Here is a 19015-nt window from a genome sequence, read left to right on the forward strand (position 1 = left end):
CTGCTCTCCCTCCTCCTCCTGCTCTCCCTCCTGCTCTCCCTCCTGCTCTCCCTCCTCCCCCTGCTCTCCCTCCTCCTCCTGCTCTCCCTCCTGCTCTCCCTCCTCCTCCTGCTCTCCCTCCTGCTCTCCCTCCTCCCCCTGCTCTCCCTCCTCCCCCTGCTCTCCCTCCTCCTCCTGCTCTCCCTCCTCCCTCCTGCTCTCCCTCCTCCCCCTGCTCTCCCTCCTCCCCCTGCTCTCCCTCCTCCTCCTGCTCTCCCTCCTCCCTCCTGCTCTCCCTCCTCCCCCTGCTCTCCCTCCTCCCCCTCCTCCCCCTGCTCTCCCTCCTCCTCCTCCTCTCCCTCCTCCCCCTGCTCTCCCTCCTCCCCCTCCTCCCCCTGCTCTCCCTCCTCCTCCTCCTCTCCCTCCTCCCCCTGCTCTCCCTCCTGCTCTCCCTCCTCCCCCTGCTCTCCCTCCTCCCCCTGCTCTTCCTCCTCCCTCTGCTCTCCCTCCTCCCTCCTGCTCTCCCTCCTCCCCCTGCTCTCCCTCCTCCCCTGCTCCCCCTCCTCCCCCTGCTCTCCCTCCTCCCTCCTGCTCTCCCTCCTCCCCCCTGCTCTCTCCTCCCCCTGCTCTCCCTCCTCTTTCCTCCCTTCTGCTCTCCCTCCTCCTCCCCTTCTGTTCCTCCTCCTTCCTCCCTTCTCCACCCCTACTTTCTCTCCTCCTCTGCTCTCCCTCCTCCCCCTGCTCTCCCTCCTCCCCCTGCTCTCCCTCCCCCTTTCGAGCCTCCCACCCCCACAGCCACACTCACTGGCAGGTGCCTTGGTCCTGAGAGAGGCTCAGGCAGGTGCCTCCGTTGGCACAGGGCTCTGAGAGCCCCCTGCAAGGCAGCCCTAGGATGGAGGCAAGGGTGAGCGGGGAGCCGGGAGCACAGTGCTCCACCTGTCCCCAGCCGGGGCCCTGCCTGCAGCAGCCTCCACACCCCCGTGCCTGGTTCCCACGGGGTGCCCGCCCAGCCCCCTAGGTCCCACGCCACTCACTCACTACCCCCCCTTCCTGTTTTTCTCTGGCCTCCAAATCCAGCCTCAGGCTCCATCCCTCGGAAGCCAGACAACAGGGACCAGGAGGGGGGTTGTGGGCCTCCTGGGAGGTGAATGGCTGAGACAGAGAAGGGATTTCCTCCCGGAAGGGCCCAGCATTGAGTCAGGGGGAAGGAAGGGGACAGCTGGACTCGGGAGGGACTTGGTGGGCCCTTGACCTCTCCACGCCTCCGGCTCCCCTCACATCTCTGTCCCTGCCAAGTGGTCAGTGTGTTCCTCTTCACCTCCTAAAAGAGCCCGCTGTCCCCCAGCTCCAGGGCCCCTGGGTTCTCCCTGGGGGTGGGCACCCTGTCGGCCATCCCCCAACAGTCTCCGCCTGGCACCAGGCCCACGGCCTCAGCCTGTGTGGATCCAGCGGTGGAGTCACCTCTCCCTGCGCACTGTCCCCTCCAGGGAGTGAGAATCTCCACCATCCACTGTTGCCTCAAAGCACGGGGCTCGCCCTTGGCCCCCAACCCACCGGACACGGACACGCTCCTAAGGAGGACGGCCCCTACCTCTCCCGCCCGCCCGCCCGCCGGGCCTCACCTCCGGACTCCAGGGCCCAGCAGTGCAGCAGCGGCAGCAGCAGCAGCAGGGACGGGGGCTGCATTCCAGAGCCCGGCCCCCCGAGCCCTCGCTCAGTCCGGACCCCCTCCTCTGCTCCCGCAGCCCCTTTCTCCACCTCGGTCCGCTGCAAGTCTCACGTCTGAGCTGTTTCCTGAGTCACACAATGTCTTGGACACCCTAGTAATAGGGAGAGAGGGAGGGACAGTGTGGGGGGGGACGCGGGAGGGGCCTTCTGTCCCTGACAATCCCTGGGAGGAGGGTTAGGGCACAGTGGCTGGAGGGCTGGAGACAGGAGGGGAGACCGGCCGCTGGGGGCCCCTGAGGACAGCCCGCCCTTCTGCTGATGTGGGCTCTGCTTTCTAGAGAAGGGAACTTGGAGGCCGCTCGCTGCCTGTGCCCGGAGGGTCAGGACCTGGAAAAGGAGGTGTGGGGTGATGGGAGGTCTCCTGCTTCTCCTCCTAGGAAAGGTTGCTTGTTCTCCGAGGTCACTACGGACGCTGCTCAGATAACCTGCAACATTGTGTAGCTTGAAAATACTACCTGGCTGGCTGGTGGCTCAGTGGATAGAGCGTCAGCCCAGCATATGGACACCCTGGGTTTGAGTCTTGGCCAAGGCACACAGGAGAATGACCACCAGCTTTTCCCCCTTCCCTCTCCACCTCTCCCTCTTCCTCTCCCACAGCCAGTGGCTTGACTGCTTTGAGCGTCCACCCTGGGTGCTGAGGATGGCTTGGCTGGTCCCAGCTTTTCAGCCTCAGGTGCTAAAAATAGCTTAATATTCACGCATCAGCCCCAGATAGGGTTGCTGGGTGGGATCTCGGTTGGGGAGCATGTGGGAGTCTGCCTCACTATCTCCTCTCCTCTCACTTAAAAACAAAACAAAAAGGCTTCCCTCGGCAGAGGAAACCTGTGGGCCTCCCAGAGGGGCCTTCCGGGCCTTCCTTGGCCCTTGCTGGGGCTTCTCTCCTTCCGGGGAAGGGGCAAGATGGTGGGTTAGTTTAGGGGAAAGTCCTGGTCTCCCTTTTCAGGGGAATGTGCAAGGTCGTCATCAGTGAGGAATGACATCTACACGGCACGTTGCAGTCTGGACTGTTCACAGCAAACACGTGGGCCGTTCCCTCCCCCCCGTGACGTCCTCACTCAGCTGCAGAGGGCCCAGGGAGGCAAGGGTGGTCCCTGACTTTATTATTATTAATTATTATTTTAGTGAGAGAGAGAGGGACAGACAGACAGGAAGGGAGAGCATCCTATCTGATGAGAAGCATCAACTTGTTGTTGCAGCCCCTTAGTTGTTCATTGATTGCTTTCTCACATGTGCCTTGACCAGGGGGCTACAGCAGACCGAGCGACCCCTTGCTCAAGGCAACGACTTTGGGCTCAAACCGGATGAGCCTACACTCAGCTGGCGGCCCTGGGGTTTCAAACCTGGATCCTCAGCGTCCCAGGCTGACACTCCATTCACTGCGCCACCACCTGGTCAGGCATGTCATTGACATTATTTATTTATTTACTTACTTAATATCTATTTTATTGATTTTAGAGAGAGAGGAAAAGGGAGGGAGGGAGAGAGAGAGAGAGAGAGAGAGAGAGAGAGAGAGACAGGAGCATCGATCTGCTCCTGTACGTGCCCTGACTGGAGATCAAACTGGCAGCCTCTGAGCTTGGGGACAGTGCTCTGACTGACCGAGCCATCCGTCCAGGGTAGTCACTGACTTTACAATTGAGGTAGCCCTGGCCCACTAGCTCATCCAGAAACACCAAGGTTCCGGTTCCGTCCTGGGATAGGGTGCATACGGGAAGCACAACTAATTGGGACAACAAATAAATGCTTTCTCTCTCTCTCAAATTAATAAAAACAAAAACAGCTGCTGAAACTGAAAAAAAAAAAATGGAGGTAAACACAGTTACAAAAGAGAATTCATTGCCCTGACTCACCTTACCTTCCTGAGTGAACCCTGGCCTTTGGGGTCACCCACCCGCCAGCCTCGGCCAGCACGGGGCTGAGAGTCGGGGTGGCCGCAGGTGTGGTCACCTCCCCGCCAGCCTCGGCCAGCGGGGCTGGGAGTCGGGGTGGCCGCAGGTGTGGTCACCTCCCCGCCAGCCTCGGCCAGCACGGGGCTGGGAGTCGGGGAGGCCGCAGGTGGGGTCACCTCCCCGCCAGCCTCGGCCAGCGGGGCTGGGAGTCGGGGTGGCTGCAGGTGTGGCAGCGGACCGACCCCAGCACCAGGAGCCCTCCACCCGCGGCCTGGGCACCCTGAGCCCTCTCTTCTGCCGGATGCACTTTGCAAACACCGTTAACAAAAAAAACCTTTCATTTTGAAATGATTTAAAACTCACAGAAAAAGGGCAATCATACTAAAAATAATTCCAGGACGCTCTTCACTCAGACTCGCCGGTTGGTGTCCCTTCACCCCGTGAACTCTATCACGATTCCTCTAAACACTCCGCAGAACTGTTTGCTGAACCAGGTGAGAGTTTGTTGCACACAAGACATCCCTCTGCTTGTAAACACCCCTGCGTGAATTTCTTCAGAACAAGAACATGCTTTTTACACAATTATCAAAATCAGGAAACTGTTAAAGCAAAAAATGTTAATGTGCGTGGCTAAAAGTCCTTTTAAAACAAAGGGTTTATTAGGCCATTGATAGCCAAAAAAAGGAAGAAGAAGAAGACCAGCGTGGGGGCGTGGAGTCTGAGCCACCGGCAGCTTGGCTGGGTGGGAAAGACACACTCAGTCCTGGAGTTCTGTGGACGTTTGTATACATCAGGTGGCGGTGGTGGGGAGAAACGTAAACTGTTGTGAAAGTGTTGGCAGTGGGAATGGGGCCCTTTGGATAGGGGAACCCAAAAGTTAGAAATTTAGCTTCGTCAGGTAGCCTAGACAGTGACCAGGGCAGGAAAATGGGAGGGGAGAAACAAGGGGTTTATCATACCCCCTGAAGGAGAGTCAGCAGTCCTAAGGTCTGCCAGAACAAAACCACCAGACGTCCAGACGACCCTGAAACCCTGTAGGTGAGTCCCAATATCAGGAAGGGGAGCCTTGAAACCCTGTATGTGAGTCCCAGTATCAGGAAGGGGAGCCTTGAAACCCTGTATGTGAGTCCCAGTATCAGGAAAGGGAGCCTTGAAACCCTGTATATGAGTCCCAACATCAGGAAGGGGAGCCTTAAACCCTGTATGTGAGTCCCAGTATCAGGAAAGGGAGCCTTGAACCCCTGTATGTGAGTCCCAACATCAGGAAGGGGAGCCTTGAAACCCTGTATGTGAGTCCCAGTATCAGGAAAGGGAGCCTTGAAACCCTGTATGTGAGTCCCAACATCAGAAAGGGGAGCCTTGAAACCCTGTATATGAGTCCCAATATCAGGAAGAGGGGCCTTGAAACCCTGTATGTGAGTCCCAATATCAGGAAGGGGAACCTTGAAACCCTGTATGTGAGTCCCAGTATCATGAAAGGGAGCCTTGAAACCCTGTATGTGAGTCCCAATATCAGGAAGGGAAACTTGAAACCCTGTATGTGAGTCCCAGTATCAGGAAGGGGAGCCTTGAAACCCTGTATGTGAGTCCCAACATCAGGAAGGGGAGCCTTGAAACCCTGTATGTGAGTCCCAACATCAGGAAGGGGAGCCTTGAAACCCTGTATGTGAGTCCCAAATGTCAGGAAAGGAAAGCCTTGAAACCCTACATGTTAGACCCGATAACAGGGAAACAAAGCCTTGAAACTGAGAGCAGATATAACTTCCAAGACCCCAACAGGGGGGACTCTCAGGCTAGCTGAGCTGTCTGCTTGTGCCTTGAGCTGAGTGTAGAGCTTTGCTTAATACACTGCTTGCTTCGCATGAACGTTGCACTGTGTCTCTTGCCTGACCTCTTTCTCACAAACGTGACAAGAATGGAGGAGGGAAGCCTGACCTGTGGTGGCGCGGTGGATAAGGCATTGACCTGGAATGCTGAGGTTGCCAGTTTGAAACCCTAGGCTTGCCTGGTCAAGGCACATGTGAGAGTTGATGCTTCCTGCTCCTCCCCCTTCTCTCTCTCTCTCTCTCTCTCTCTCTCTCTCTCTCTCTCCTCTAAAAATGAATAAATAAAATCTTAAGTAATACATTGTAAGAACTGAGGAGGGAAAAGCCCCCTTGGACGTGGGTTTTCTCTGGTGACAGCTACGCTTACAGTAGCTCCTAGTTGTAACTAACAGGAGATTATGTAAGGTTTAGGAAATAGCTCATTCACTTGCTATTCTCTCTTACGTGGCTCGCTGGCCTTCCGGTTGGAGAGAGATGAGAATCTTGTCTTTGCAGGAGGACCTGGGAAGCGTCCTTGGAAACAGGCATCTGGGAGGAACCCGAAGACTGACAAAGGAGCCGGCCAATGGGAACTACTCTGTCGCGGAGGTCTGCAAGGACGGACGGTCCCTTGTCTCCAGGACAGAGCATCTCGCTACCCCCTTGGCTAGGTGACTAACCGCACAGACGTTTGCCGCTTGCACCGTTGCTAACGGCCCCTGAACCGCACGTACACAGTCAGCACCGGGACAGTGTGAAGGCAGGAGCTGGCGCGTTTCTGGGCTCCCTGCTTTCTCCGCTCGCTGGCGAGCTGATAAAAGACGCTTCTACGCCGCTCGCTCGGACCCTGGGTCCGTGAGTCAGCAGCGACGGGCAGCTCCAACCCCGGTGCGTTCTGGTGCCACTTAGCAGAGTCGGAAGACAAGCATTTCCAGGGACCCCTGCATGGGAGGGCGAGGTGTTATGGTGAGAGTTACTGGGATAGAAACAGAAGGCTGCCCCCCCATTCCTGACGTCTCGTCCCCGTCCGTCCCACTGCGGAAAAATCCGGCCTTGTCTTCATCAAGCCCGGAAGAAATGTCAGGGTCCACAGATTCTGTGCCGTTGGGTCAGTCCAGTCTCTGTCCCCATCCAGCCAGCTTAGCTTGTGTTCCTGGCTGTGCTGCGCTGGGCGGTACCCAGGCTCCCGCTTGGAGCTCCTCACTGTCCGACCCCAGGCGGGTGCTAGGCCCACATGGCGGCTATGAGAGAGAATGCATGAGCCCACGGGGGCGAGCATGTGTTATAGAGAGAGGGAGGGAGAGAGAGAGAGAGAGAGAGAAAGACAGACAGAAAAGGAGAGAGATGAGAGGCATCAATTTTCATTACAGCTCCTTAGTTGTTCATTGATTGCTTCTCATATGTGCCTTGACTGGGGGGCTACAGCCGACCCAGTGACCCCTTATTCAAGCCAGCGACCTTGGGCTCAAGCCAGCCACCATGGGGTCATGTCTGTGATTTCACTCTCAAGCCAGATGAGCCTGCGCTCAAGCCAGCCATCTCGGGGTCTCGAACCTGGGTCCTCAGCATCCCAGGTCGATGTTCTAACCACTGTGCCACCGCCTGGTCAGGCTCAGTATGATGTCTTGAGGAAAGGCGGATTAATACCTGTTTTTGCTCTTTATTTATCGGTTTTCAGGACAACGAGCTCACTCCCTAGCATCCTCCAAGACTCCGGTGAGTTTTTACATAGCATAACTGTGGATAAGTCAGCTCTCACATGTTTTCACTCCTTGCAGCGGCCACTTCACGATGCTGAGTGTTTTAACTCAGTCGCTTCAGCTGCTTGGATGCCGGCGTGAGGTCGGTGGGAGGCTGGGTGTAGCCACAGCTGGGCTTTCGGTGAGAATGAGGGAAACGGGAGCGGAGCGTGCCAGGTGGGCGCTATAACATGGGCTCCTGGCATCTCATGGGGTCAGGCCGGAAGGGGCGGAGCGTGCCAGGTGGGCGCTATAACATGGGCTCCTGGCATCTCATGGGGTCAGGCGGAAGGGGGAAGGCTCTCTACTGTCAGGGTCGCGGGGCTGGAGGTCTGGGGAGTGGAGAGAACCTTGGAGCGCAGAGAGTGACTTGCAGGAACAGGAGGTGCTGAGCGCAGTGCAGGGCCCTCAACACTGAGGTCGTGGAGAGGTCACCGGTCCAGGTAATAACACGGTCACAGCACGACTGTAGAACGTGTGGCTGTAGCACAGGGAGGTCAGGAGCATCCGCCGGGGAAAGACCAAGAGCTCAGGTGTGAGGCCATGGTGTCGTGTCGGTTGTCTCGGTCCACGGAGAAGCCACCACGAGTGGTCGTACGAGCGAGCGGGATGTCGAGAAGACCCGGGGCCGAGCTCTTCAATGTCTGGTGGAGGGAAGGACTGGGTCGCGGTTAATCGCTGGCCACGGGGCAGCTGAGGGTGACGCAGGATGGCTACACGCACCCCGGAGCACCCGAGGCCCCGCGCTGCCCTGGGGAAAATCCTGGGTGCCGAGTCCCTCGTCCTTCTTAGTCAAATGTTCTTGTCCATGCTGTGGTGAGCAGCCCGCCTCCCCGGCCTTCACGGACTGGAAGCGTATTGATTACAGAGCCATAGGGTCAGTCCATTCTCTGGACACCATCAGTTAATCAGACACCCCACTCCATCTCTGGTTAACCGCCGTGTGTGTGTGTGTGTGTGTGTGTGTGTGTGTGTGTGTGTGTGTGTAATAGTGAATTTTACTGAACAAGCTTCTGGGGTTGGAACTCTTCTGCAACAAATTCACAAGAAAGAAAGCCCTTTGTTCTCACAGAGAGCCCCGCTCTGCGTGGAAGCCAGTGGCCTCATGAGAAGAAACCAGAGCAGAAGGTTCTCTCAGGGTCATGAAATCACCAGCGTAGTCCAAGGACCTTGGAGTTGAAAAGGATTTTTTTTTAATTCAGTGAGAAGAGGGGAGGCAGAGAGATAGACTCCTCTATGTGCCCCAATTGAGATCCACCCAGCAAGCCCATTAGGGGGCAATGCTCTGCCTATCTGAGGCTTTGCTCCATTGCTCAGCAACCAAGCTCTTCTTAGTGCCTGAGGCAGAGGTCATGGTGCCATCCTCAGCATCTGGGGCTAACTTGCTCCAACTGAGCCATGATTGTGGGAGAAGAGGAGAAAGCAAAGGAGAGAAAGGAGAGGGGGAGTGGTGGAGAAGCAGATGGGTGCCTCTGCTGTGTGCCCTGACCGGGAATCGAACCCGGGTCTTCCACATGCTTGCCTGTCACTCTACCACTGAACCAACTGGCCAGGGCCACAAAGGATCTTAGTGAAAGTCTTGCTGGTGGTTTTCTAGCTTTTTCATTTCATCATATCAAATATAGAGAAATTTTTTTGATCAAAATTATTCTTTGGAAAGGAATACAGTGTCAGTGTTGTGGTTGAGTCTGGCCCCTCTTGGGTCTCCTCCCCCCCAACACCACCCAGAGTGCCTCTCAAAGATTCCTACCAGATCTAGGATTCTGGGAACACAGTTTGAAAACTCACTTTATCTGTTTTCTAAGGTTTCCTCCTTTGCTAAGATCCAGGGAGAGGCGACCTGGGATCCTGCATCGGTGCCCAGTCCTGCCTTGGTTAGGTGGGGCTGCAGAGGGTGCCAGTCCTGCCTTGGTCAGGTGGGGCTGCAGAGGGTGCCCAGTCCTGCCCTTGGTCAGCTGTGGCTGCATCGGTGCCCAGTCCTGCCCTTGGTCAGGTGGGGCTGCAGAGGGTGCCCAGTCCTGCCCTTGGTCAGGTGGGGCTGCAGAGGGTGCCCAGTCCTGCCCTTGGTCAGCTGTGGCTGCAGAGGGTGCCCAGTCCTGCCCTTGGTCAGCTGTGGCTGCAGAGGGTGCCCAGTCCTGTCCTTGGTCAGGTGTGGCTGCAGAGGGTGCCCAGTCCTGCCCTTGGTCAGGTGGGGCTGCAGAGGGTGCCCAGTCCTGCCCTTGGTCAGGTGGGGCTGCATCGGTGCCCAGTCCTGCCCTTGGTCAGCTGTGGCTGCGGAGGGTGCCCAGTCCTGCCCTTGGTCAGGTGGGGCTGCAGAGGGTGCCCAGTCCTGCCCTTGGTCAGGTGTGGCTGCAGAGGGTGCTCAGTCCTGCCTTGGTCAGGTGGGGCTGCATCGGTGCCCAGTCCTGCCCTTGGTCAGGTGTGGCTGCAGAGGGTGCCCAGTCCTGCCCTTGGTCAGCTGTGGCTGCAGAGGGTGCCCAGTCCTGCCCTTGGTCAGCTGTGGCTGCAGAGGGTGCCAGTCCTGCCTTGGTCAGCTGTGGCTGCAGAGGGTGCCCAGTCCTGCCCTTGGTCAGGTGTGGCTGCAGAGGGTGCCCAGTCCTGCCCTTGGTCAGGTGTGGCTGCAGAGGGTGCCCAGTCCTGCCCTTGGTCAGGTGTGGCTGCATCGGTGCCCAGTCCTGCCCTTGGTCAGGTGTGGCTGCAGAGGGTGCCCAGTCCTGCCCTTGGTCAGGTGTGGCTGCAGAGGGCATGGGGCGCGCAGGGCAGGGGCGCAGGTGGAAGCCAGGGCCTCAGTTCCAAATCTTTTCTGAATGGCTTGAGTCTCTTTTGTTAGGAATTCTACCTTTGGAGACAAAATTTTCTTGCACCAAAGGGCTGACAGGGACTTTTTGCAGTGGGGGAGAGAAGAGTGCGATACATGGGAACACCCTGGCTTTGGAGTGTGGTGTTCTGGGTTGTAGTCCTGCCTTCACCACTACTCGCCGGCTGTGCGACATGGCTCAAGCTAGCTAACCTTCCTGGGCCTCACTGGGCTCCTCCGTTTGCAAACAAGAGGTAATAATCGAACGTAGGAGGATTTTCTATGCGATAACCCCTTCACAGGGTCAGGCCCATAATGAGTCATCAAGGAATGGAGACCTTTTATGTAAATATTATTGTGACGTGTCCTGTTTATTAGTGGAACAGTACCTGTCCCCTGCAACTTCCTAAATGACTTCCTTCCACATTCAGATAAGCTTTTCCGTCTCCCGGGTCTTGGGGTTTTGTGAGTGAGGGCCATGGCCTTCCTTACCCCCCCTTCAGAGAGCCACTTGCTGGGACCACACCCGGTCACCTGTCACCCAGCTGCCCTGGTCCTCCCCTCACAGGGGACTGCTGGGTCCGCAGGAGAGCCTGGGACTCTCTGGGAAGAAGCCTGGCTACTTCCCACCCCCGGAGCGCTGACCACCCTCAAGGGCCCCTGTAGCCACGTGACCACAGACATCCCTCGCCCAGACCTCCCCTGGGGCCCCGGACCTGCGTGTTAGGCTGTGTCCTCTGCTCCCCACCAGGAGCTCTACCAGGGAAGCCCATGGACACCCAGACTCCTGGCTCCCTGCTCAGTGGCCCTTCCCTCAGCCCCCAGTCCTGGCGAAGTCCTCATCCCGTTGCTTAGGGCTGACACCAGCCAATCACTCTTCTCTTTCTTTCACGCATCACACCCAGGTCACTAGACAATCCTGTCACTTCTGTCTTCCGAATGAGTCTCCCCTGTGTGTCCCCATGTAGCGCCCCCTACAGGCGGTCTGAGCAGTGGGGCCCAGACAGGACCTAGACTCGCGCCCACCCCGCTCTGCCCTGCGTCTCCCTCCGCAGGGGCCTCTGCACCGGCCGTGCTTCCCTCCTTCCGAGTCCCTTCTCCACGTGGTAGCTGAATGGCGGTGTGGGAGCGGAAGCCCGCTTGTTGTTCCTGGGGTATGAAATGGCAGGAAACGCTCACGCTGACAGATGAAACGATATGAGACCCGGATCTGCTTCCCAGCGGGAGGGGTGTGCGTGGGAGTAGATGTGGTGGCAGCTGGGAGACAGCTAAGCCAGCATTCACTAGACTGTTATTATTTTATTATTTTTGCTGAGAGGAGGGGAGATAGTGAGGCAGACTCCTGCATGCACCCCAACCAAGATCTACCCAGCAATCCCATCTAGGGCCAATGCTTGAGTACTGGATTATTTTTAGTGCCTGAGGCTGATATGCTCAGGGAGCTATCCTCAGTGCCGGGGCCCACAGGGCCCACTGGCTGTGGGAGGAGAAGAGGGACAGAAAGGGGAGAGGGAGGGGGAGGGAAGCAGATGGTCACTTTTCATGTGTGCCCTGACTGGGAATCAAACCCAAGACATCCATACACAAGGCCGACGCTCTATCCCAGGGGTCAGGAAACTTTTTAGCTGAGGGAGCCATGAATGCCACATATTTTAAAATGTAATTCCATGAGGACCATACAACGACCCGTGTACGTTAGGCATTAACCAATAAAAATTTGGTGTTGTCCCGGAGGACAGCTGTGATTGGCTCTAGTCACCCGCAACCATGAACATGAGCGGTAGGAAATGAATGGATTGTAATACATGAGAATGTTTTATATTTTTAATATTTTTTTTTTATTAAAGATTTGTCTGCGAGCCAGATGCAGCCATCAAAAGAGCCACACCTGGCTCGTGAGCCATAGGTTCCCGACCCCTGCTCTATCCACTGAGCCACCAGCCAGGGCCTAGACTCATTTTTTTAATGCCATCTCATTTAATTTTGTGTTTAAAACATTTTATAATAAAGGAAATACAAAACAGTTCAGTAAAATCATACAAATCAGATAAAAAACTTCAAAATGCCCTCCAGCTCTCTGAGGGTCAGAATGTGAAGCATGAGGTGTAGAAAGATGCCACTCTCGGTGCCCAGGCCACACCCAGACCGGCTGACTTGGGAACTGTGGGTGGCACGGAGGCGTCCGCAGTGCCCGCTGGCGCTGACGTGGTGTCAGCATGGCCTTGGGAGCTGTTGGAAATGCACACTCTTGGGCCCTGCGGGCGGGGCCTTGAAGTCTTTCTTGGCAAAACCCCTCAAGGTGATTGGGTGACCGGAGCCTGCGTCCCCAAGAGTCCCGCCGGCTGAGGAAGTTGACGCCGGGTTCTGGAGGGACCAGCTGTCAACGTCAGTGCAGAGCTGGGGACAGTGGGGCTGACCTCCTGTCCCCTCCACAGGGGAGGGCGTGTGTGCTCAGGACTGCAGTGGGCCGGGGATCCCACACCCAATCTGCAGGGACAGAGACGAGCGCCCTCCCGCGGTGAAGACATGACGGTGCCCCTGGGGCGCCCAGGGAGGGTGATGGCTCCCACCTCAGCCCCATCCGTGGCTGTGCGCTGGATCGGTTCGGGCCTCCTCTGCATGCGCAGGCCTGCCCACTGGGCAGCACTACCACGCTCTCCGCATCCGCATCTTGTGACTGCCTCGTTTCGGCTGCAAGGGCGGGCAGGGTGTGGGTTCATATGTCCCGGACCTCAATTTTTTGTTTTTAAACAAGTCTAGGGGCCCTGGCCGGTTGGCTCAGCAGTAGAGCGTCGGCCTAGCGTGCGGAGGACCCGGGTTCGATTCCCGGCCAGGGCACACAGGAGAAGCGCCCATTTGCTTCTCCACCCCTCCCCCTTCCTCTCTGTCTCTCTCTTCCCCTCCTGCAGCCAGGGCTCCATTGGAGCAAGGATGGCCCGGGCGCTGGGGATGGCTCTGTGGCCTCTGCCTCAGGCACTAGAGTGGCTCTGGTCGCACCATGGCGACGCCCCGGAGGGGCAGAGCATCTCCCCCTGGTGGGCAGAGCGTCGCCCCTGGTGGGCGTGCCGGGTGGATCCCGGTCGGGCAGATGCGGGAGTCTGTCTGACTGTCTCTCCCTGTTTCCAGCTTCAGAAAAATGCAAACAAACAAACAAACAAACAAAAACAAGTCTAGGTTAACTCCAACCATTTTTAAAAAATATATAGGTCTTCCCACAGCGTCCCACAGACAAAGGTTTCCCTGCCCCCCCATCCCCGGAGCTCCGCCCCTCCTCTTTTTTCCGAATCTCCACTTTAGATAACGGAGTCTTTGCTGAGAGGACCGTCTCTCTATGGGGTGCTGACTTCTCAGTGGAGGTGAAGGTTGGAGCCCCCCCTGGCCCCCCAGGAGTGCTCTGGGCGGGTAGATGTGGGCGGGGGCTCCCTGAATCCTGCCCACCGGAGCACAGGAGCATGTGGGGACGGAAGATGTGGGGAGAGGAGGGGAAGGACCGCGGTGGCCTGATTCCACTGCCACCGGTTTCAGAACACCAGGGACACGGAGCTCAGAGCCTCGTGCTGGGAACGCTTCTTCCTGTCCCTGTGCACGTGTCCCCTTTCACATTGTGTACGCAACGCTCTGTAAACTCTCCGAGTGTGAGCTGAGGAAGGAGAGGCCACTCCTCCTGTGGTCTGGGGGTGGTCGCAGCAGAGAGGAACGCAGCGGACCCTGTGGGGGTTGGGCGGTGAGCCCTCCAGAACCCGCCCCCGGCTGTGCATTCGCCCCGCTGAGCCCCCTCCACCCAGCAGCTATGAGGGGGCTCAGCCGGCAGCAGCCCCTCAGGGTGCGCTGGGCGGTGGCCTCTCATCTCTGAGAGGGGACCCCAAGAGCTCTGGGTTGTCCCACACCAGGGCCACCTGGGCTGTCAGTCTGCCTCTGCCCCCTCCGTGTGCACCTACAGCCCCCACGCAACGGGCTCGTCCCGGGGTGTCCCTGGTGCCCACATCTCTGTGGAGGGGGTTGTCACCAGGCAGAGCAATAGTTAGAAACCTGGGGAAGTGCCCCCTGTAGGGACTGCTGGGGGGTTCCTATATGAGCCCCTCCCCCGGGCCCATTTGTCCTGGGTCCTGTGACTCTCGGTAGCCCCGTCCTCCCCTCCCTTTCTCATTCCCCCCTGACCTGGGGACCTTTCAGAGAGACTGGCCTCTGTGGACTGATCCTGGCTGCTCCCTGGGGACTGGGGACTCCTCCCTCCCTCCCTCCCTCTCGTGTCTGGGCTTCTGGGACAGCAGTTGTCACCCTGCTGTTCCTCCTCCTCTAGCCCCTCCTGACTGGAGTGGGGGCGGCTCCCCCTGCCTCAGACCCCCCACCCGAAGTTCCGTCACCGTACAAACAGCCCCTCTACAACGTGGAGCCGTCTCCGTGGAATTCTGCTTCCTGAGGGGACCCTCGGTCTCCACTGTTCTCTCCTTGCCCTCAGCGGGCGGGCACGGGCTGGTTTCCCGCGAGGGGAGGGGAGGCTCCCTCACTCGGGGCTGTGCTCCGTCTCAGCAGAAACCGGGGTAGAGTCTCTGCTCCCCCCCCCCCCCCCGGGGCTCAGCCTTCAGCCCCTCCCCCTGCCTGACCGTCTGGCTCCGGCCTCTGAGTCAGTGTCCCAGGCTTTCACCGAGAGGTCAAGTGCCCACCGGCCTGGCCGTTCTCAGCTTCCCATTGCCGGGCGATCTGGGGCAGCTCCAGGGGGACCTGGGGGGGGTGTTAAACTGGGAACTGAGCCACTTCTCCAGCAATGCTCACCGGCTCTCCGTCCTCCCTGAGGGGTGTCCTAACTTGGATGCATCTGAGGTCCTCTGCCTTCTTGTCCCCGTGGCGGTGGGATTTTCTCCACTTCACCTGGTACCCGTCAGGTGGCCACGGTGTGAGGCTGTTCAGGGCAAGAGCCTCTATCTTCCTTGGTGCGGGGGCTTGGCCAGCTGTCAATCAACGCCCACTACGCCATGTGTGGGCAAGTGTGTCCGGGAACCTTCCGTAGGGGCAGCGTTGGGGCGAAAGGGGAGGCCGCACAGGGAGGAGAAAGTTTTGGATTTGGGGGACGTGGCAGAGCCACGGTATTTGGGCTTCTTGCAAAGAGAGGGTGTGTGTGTGTGTGTGTGTGTGTCTGCGTGTGTGTGTGTGTGCGTGTGTGTGTGCCTGCATGTGTGCATGTGTGTGCCTGCGTGTGTGCGTGGTGTGTGTGCCTGCGTGTGCGTGTGTGTGTGCCTGCGTGTGTGTGCGCATGTGTGTGTGTGCGCGCGTGATACATGACAGGAAAGACTGTTACCCTTTCATACCTCTGCGAGCAGAGAGATTGGGGAGCGAGGAGAGACAGTCCAATGTGTGGAGACCTGCTTGGACAGAGATGCTGACACAGTCCTAACATGCCCCGGTGGGAAGTCAGCTTTGCTGTTAAAAAAAAGAATAATAGCTTGAGCCCAAGGTCGCTGGCTTGAGCAAGGAGTCACTCGCTCTGCTGGAGCCCCCGGGTCAAGGCACATATGAGAAAGCAATGAACAACTAAGGAGCTGCAAGGAAGAATTGATGCTTTTCATGTCTTTCCTTCCTGTCTGTCTGTCCCTATCTGTCACTCTCTCTGTCTCTGCCAAAAAAAGAATAATATTGTTTTCTTTTTTTTTTCTTTTTTTTGTATTTTTCTGAAGTTGGAAATGGGGAGGCAGTCAGACAGACTCCCGCATGCGTCCAACCGGGATCCACCCGGCATGCCCACCAGGGGGCGATGCTCTGCCCATCTGGGGCGTTGCTCTGTTGCAACCGGAGCCATTCTAGCACCTGAGGCAGAGGCCACAGAGCCATCCTCAGTGCCTGGGCCAACTCTGCTCCAATGGAGCCTTGGCTGCGGGAGGGGAAGAGAGAGACAGAGAGGAAGGAGAGGGGGAGGGGTGGAGAAGCAGATGGGTGCTTCTCCTGTGTGCCCTGGCCGGGAATCGAACCCGGGACTCCTGCACGCCAGGCCACTGAGCCAACCGGCCAGGGCCTAATATTTTATTGAAACAAACATAAAACAGATAGAATGAAGCACATCTAAACTCTTCAGCAAGTGACTAAGCAGTGGGTTCCGTCCACACCACCGCAGGTCCACTCCCTGGTGTCCTTTCCTGTCCTGAACGCGCCCTCCCCCCCAGTCTACCAGGTAACTCCTTGCTTGTATAGCCCGCTCTCTAACTTCACCCACCAGGAACCCTACAGCCTGCGGACCCTGGCTCCTGGCTTCCTGCGCTGCAATCGGTCTGTGCACGTTTCTAAGCTCGGTCCCACCCTTTCTCAGTGACGCGCAGGGAAGCGCCCCTTCTGTCTGCCACGTGCGGCCACAAGGGGGCAGCAGAGCCCCACGGCCCCTGGCTAGTCCTGACTGGCCGCAAGTCTACTGTTGCCTGGGTTACTGCCCCCACCCACACAGCACCCTCCTTCTGGGAGCGTGCCACGTTGGGTGGTCCTGCCTCCTCCCTCTGAGACCTGCCGCTTTAGAGAAGATTTCTGCAGCATAGTGTTTGGAGCGTGGGGGTCTCCAGATTCTTTGGGTCACAGGCTCCATCCAGGAACTCACTTTGACCACGCAGTTAACAATTATGTTGTAAAACGTTATAAAGACATGTCAAAAGAGATAAGAGCAAGCTCTGTGCAGGGGTCTAGCCCCGGGGGGAATCCAGGGGTCCCACAGGAAGAGACAGCCTCGCCAGGAATCGAGTGAGAGAGCCGGATTCCTTTTTCTCTTTAGCATTTACTGCCAGGCAGCTCTCCCAAACGCTGGTCTAGCTTTATTTTTATACACACACACTAAGTTACAATCACATGGTATTCAGAATACATTGATTAATAATTGCTTTTGTTTCACTATGGTTACATATTTCTAGGCAACAGTTAATTCATTTCTATAAGCTATAAATCAGGTGGTAAGTCATTCAAAGTACAGTTATACAATAACTTGAACAGCAATAATAATATTGGTACAAACTTCTAAAAGGTCAGTACTGATTAATAACTCTACCTTATCTAATGTCCTATTGTCTAGTCAAATTTTATTTATTACTATATTCATACTCTAGTTAAGTTCTAACTCTATTTTTCTCAGAGTGTTCCACCACCTGCAGGTCAGGTATGCAAGAAGAAAGGAAAGTTTCTCTACTCTACCACATGAAAAGGCTAGGGAGGAAAAGTGATGAATTAAGTGAAGGCTGAAAGGTGCTCTGTGTATAGTAACTGTTTCCTACCTATTCATAAGTCACAATCTATTCTTTCTAACATGATTATTAAGAAGGAATTCTTCTACAAACAACCCTTTACGAGGGATATCATAGTCAGCCTCTTATGTCTATGAGCCCAGGCAAAGGGGCTTACAGGCTTTTCTGTGGAACTCACACCCTCTGTCTCATTTCCAAAGAAATTACTATGAATCTAGCAGGGGTCCCCAAACTTTTTACACAGAGGGCCAGTTCACTGTTCCTCAGACCATTGGAGGGCCGCCACATACAGTGCTCCTCTCACTGACCACCAATGAAAGAGGTGGCCCTTCCGGAAGTGCGGTGGGGGGCCAGATAAATGGCCTCAGGGGGCTGCATGCGGCCCGCGGGCGGGCCGTAGTTTGGGGACGCCTGATCTACAGGGAAAGCATGGTACTATTATCCCTGTGCCCTCAATGATAGCACACACCCAGAAAAGGGGGGATATAAAGCCAAATTAATTCAGAAGGTCAAAGGGGGAAGTATCATTGTGCCTTTTCTCTGCTGTGACTTTGTCAGCCAGCAGTTGTGGATCGGCTTCCGACAGCACTGAATTTTTAAAAACACTTTTATTCATTGATTTTTACAGAGGGTGGCGGGGTGAGAAGTATCAACTCATAGTTGTTTCAGTTTAGTTGTTCATTGGTTGCTTGTTGTATGTCCCTTGGTGGGGCAAGCCCAGGGGTTTTGAGGTGACCTCAGAATTTCAGGTTGACACTGTATGCACTGCACCATCACAGACCAGGCAAGAGTAAGATTTTTCTTTTTTAGATTTTATTTATTCATTTTAGATAGAAGAGAGAGAGAGAAAGGGGGAGAGGAAGAGAAGGGGGGGAGGAGCAGGAAACATCAAGTCTCATATGTGCCTTGACCAGGCAAGCCCAGGTTTTCGAACCAGTGAACTCAGCGTTTCAGGTTGATGCTTTATCCACTGTACCACCACAGGTCAAGATCCCATTGCCACATTTTAAAAATCACAGCTCATTTGCCGGACCAGGCGGTAGTGCAGTGTATAGATTGTCAGGACTGGGATGCGGAGGACCCGGGTTCGAAACCCTGAGGTCGCCAGCTTGAGTGCGAGCTCATCTGGTTTGAGCAAAGCTCACCAGCTTGAGCCCAAGGTCACTGGCTTGAACAAGGGGTCACTCTCTCTGCTATAGAACCCCCCCCCCCATGCAAGGCACATCTGAGAAAGCAATCAATGAACAACTAAAGAGCTGCAACGAAGAATTGATGCTTCTCATCTTTCTCCCTTCCTGTCTGTTTGTCCCTATCTGTCTCTCTGTCACAAACAAACAAACAAACAAAAAACAAAAAAACAAAAAACCCTGCTAATTTCATATTCACCTTTATTAAATGGCTTAGGTATTTACCCGGAGCTGCTCTGAAAGTGTTGAAGCAACTGAAAGATCAGAGGCGCTGTGGGCTGTTAAGGAGGGAAGGGGACTACTCACCTCGTTAGCGTCAGGATACTTTGTACTAGAGCAAGAAACATCACTCCTGGTTAGTGAACAGCTTTCATTTAAAAAAAAAAAAAAGACTTTACAGAGAGGTGAGGGGAACAAGAAATAATCAATTCATAGTTGCTTCACTTTAGTTATTCACTGTCGGATGTGCCTTTACCAGGCAAGCCCAGGGTTTTGAACCGGCAAGGTGAACATTCCAGGTCGGTGCTCTATCCACTGCCCACCACAGGTCAGGCTGTGAACAGCGTTTATTTCTTTATTTGTGTGTGTGTGTGTGTGTGTGTGTGTGTGTGTAAGATAGAGAGAGAGAGAGAGAGAGAGAGAGAGAGAGAGAGAGGGGAAGGGGGAATGGAAGGAGAGAG

General features: G+C 56.1%; 1 protein-coding gene across 1 annotated transcript in view; it reads right to left on the reverse strand.

The window, feature by feature from the left end:
• NOTCH4 (notch receptor 4) overlaps positions 1 to 1747 on the reverse strand; it is a 33419-nt gene extending 31672 nt beyond the window's left edge. The window contains 2 exon segments of the mRNA XM_066359816.1: positions 785 to 866; positions 1602 to 1747. Coding sequence (XP_066215913.1) covers positions 785 to 866; positions 1602 to 1665 — 146 coding nt within the window. The 5' untranslated portion in view covers positions 1666 to 1747.
• Between the last annotated feature and the right edge of the window lie 17268 nt (positions 1748 to 19015).

Source organism: Saccopteryx leptura, chromosome 1 (genome assembly GCF_036850995.1).
Source record: "Saccopteryx leptura isolate mSacLep1 chromosome 1, mSacLep1_pri_phased_curated, whole genome shotgun sequence".
Taxonomy (NCBI): domain Eukaryota; kingdom Metazoa; phylum Chordata; class Mammalia; order Chiroptera; family Emballonuridae; genus Saccopteryx; species Saccopteryx leptura.